Below are 1342 nucleotides of genomic sequence, written 5' to 3' on the forward strand. Positions count from 1 at the left end.
GGCAGCCATCCCCGCTGATGGAGCAGGGATACGGGACGGGGGAGGACACGTATCAGCACGGAGGTCTCTCGCCTCCCCCCCGATGGGGGGGGGCACTGACCCCCAGGTGGGAGCCTGCAGGGTCAGGGGCTCCCCCAGGTGCTGTGTGCCCCCCATTTGGGGGTGTCCCTGCCCATGGGGCTGGGGTCTGCTAGCAGTTGCCGTGGCAGGGTGTTGGGGGACCCCGGTGCCTGCTGGCAGGAAGGCTTGGTCCAGCGGGAGCTGCTGCCAGACGTGCCCTTGGGAACGCGTCTCCTCCCGCCAGCGCTCGTAAACAGGATGTGGAGCCATCTCAGTCCCGGCGTCCCTGTCCCTCGTCCCAGCCCTGCCACCCCACGGGGCCACCAGCTTGGTTGCTGCTGTGCCCGGCCCCCCTGGTGCTGCCTGCACCAGCTCCAGGTTGGGCAGAGCCAGGGTGAGGGGGTGTCGGGGTCCTGGTGCATGCGAGGACACGGCCTGAGCATGGCTGTGGAGTTCGTAGCCCCTTTGCACGTCAGGTTGTGCTGCCCCGAGCCCTTTGCAGGTGGCATTGGGTGATGGCTGTGGGTCAGGACCCCTGCCCTGGCTGTCCCCTGGGCCATCACCCATGCTGAGACCCTGCAAGTGGGCGGGCAGGGGGGCACAGGCAGACCCCTGCCCACCATCTGCCTCCCCCCTGCGTCCAGCCCCACTGCCAGCTCCACCGCTGCTGCTGTTCATCTCTTCTTGGTGTTTCTCCCTCCTTCCCGGCATCCCCTCCCCATCGTCCTGGCAGGCCATGGGGTGTGCAGGGGTCCTGGCTACCCCAGAAGACCCTGAAGAGCAGCAGGGTGCCCAGGGGGAAGGTCCCAGTCCCTGTCCCCCAGAGTGCCAGGAGTTGACTGCCGTCCCTATGCCGCAAGCTGTAAGCATGGGACTATGGCTGTCCCCGCTGCCATCCCCAGGGCTGTCCCCAGGGCGGTGGCTGGTCCCCTGGGGTGGCTGTGTCCCCCCTCTCCTCCCATCCCTGCCATCCTTGGGGTGCATGCATCTGGCTGCTGTGGCTTGGCGGCTCGCGGTGCTGAGTTGGGTGATGCCACCTTGGGCTGGCACTGCCACCATGGCTGTCCCCTGAGGCTGAGCTGACCCAGCTCCTGCGGGATTGCCCACCAGCCGACAGCCCCAGGAAGGTGGAGCCCCCGGAGAGCCGTCGGGAGCCTGGCCACCCCCTCTGTGGTGGGGGCAGGGTCCCCCCTGACGAACCTGCTGACGAGAGGGATGCCAGGAGCTGCTCCCGGTCTCGGCCCTTGGATTTCCAGCAGCACATCGCAGCCCCACCGCCCCC

The 1342-nt window shown here is 68.4% G+C and overlaps 1 protein-coding gene across 1 annotated transcript in view; it reads left to right on the top strand.

Annotated features, from left to right (window-relative positions):
* Window positions 1-910: 910 nt before the first annotated feature.
* SEPTIN4 (septin 4) overlaps window positions 911-1342 on the top strand; it is a 6006-nt gene continuing 5574 nt past the window's right edge. Inside the window, exon 1 of the mRNA XM_035900524.1 lies at window positions 911-922. Coding sequence (XP_035756417.1) covers window positions 911-922 — 12 coding nt within the window. The remainder of the gene's footprint in view (window positions 923-1342) is intronic.

This window comes from Egretta garzetta, unplaced genomic scaffold (genome assembly GCF_000687185.1).
Source record: "Egretta garzetta isolate BGI_Z169 unplaced genomic scaffold, ASM68718v1 scaffold108, whole genome shotgun sequence".
NCBI classification, from domain to species: Eukaryota; Metazoa; Chordata; class Aves; order Pelecaniformes; family Ardeidae; genus Egretta; species Egretta garzetta.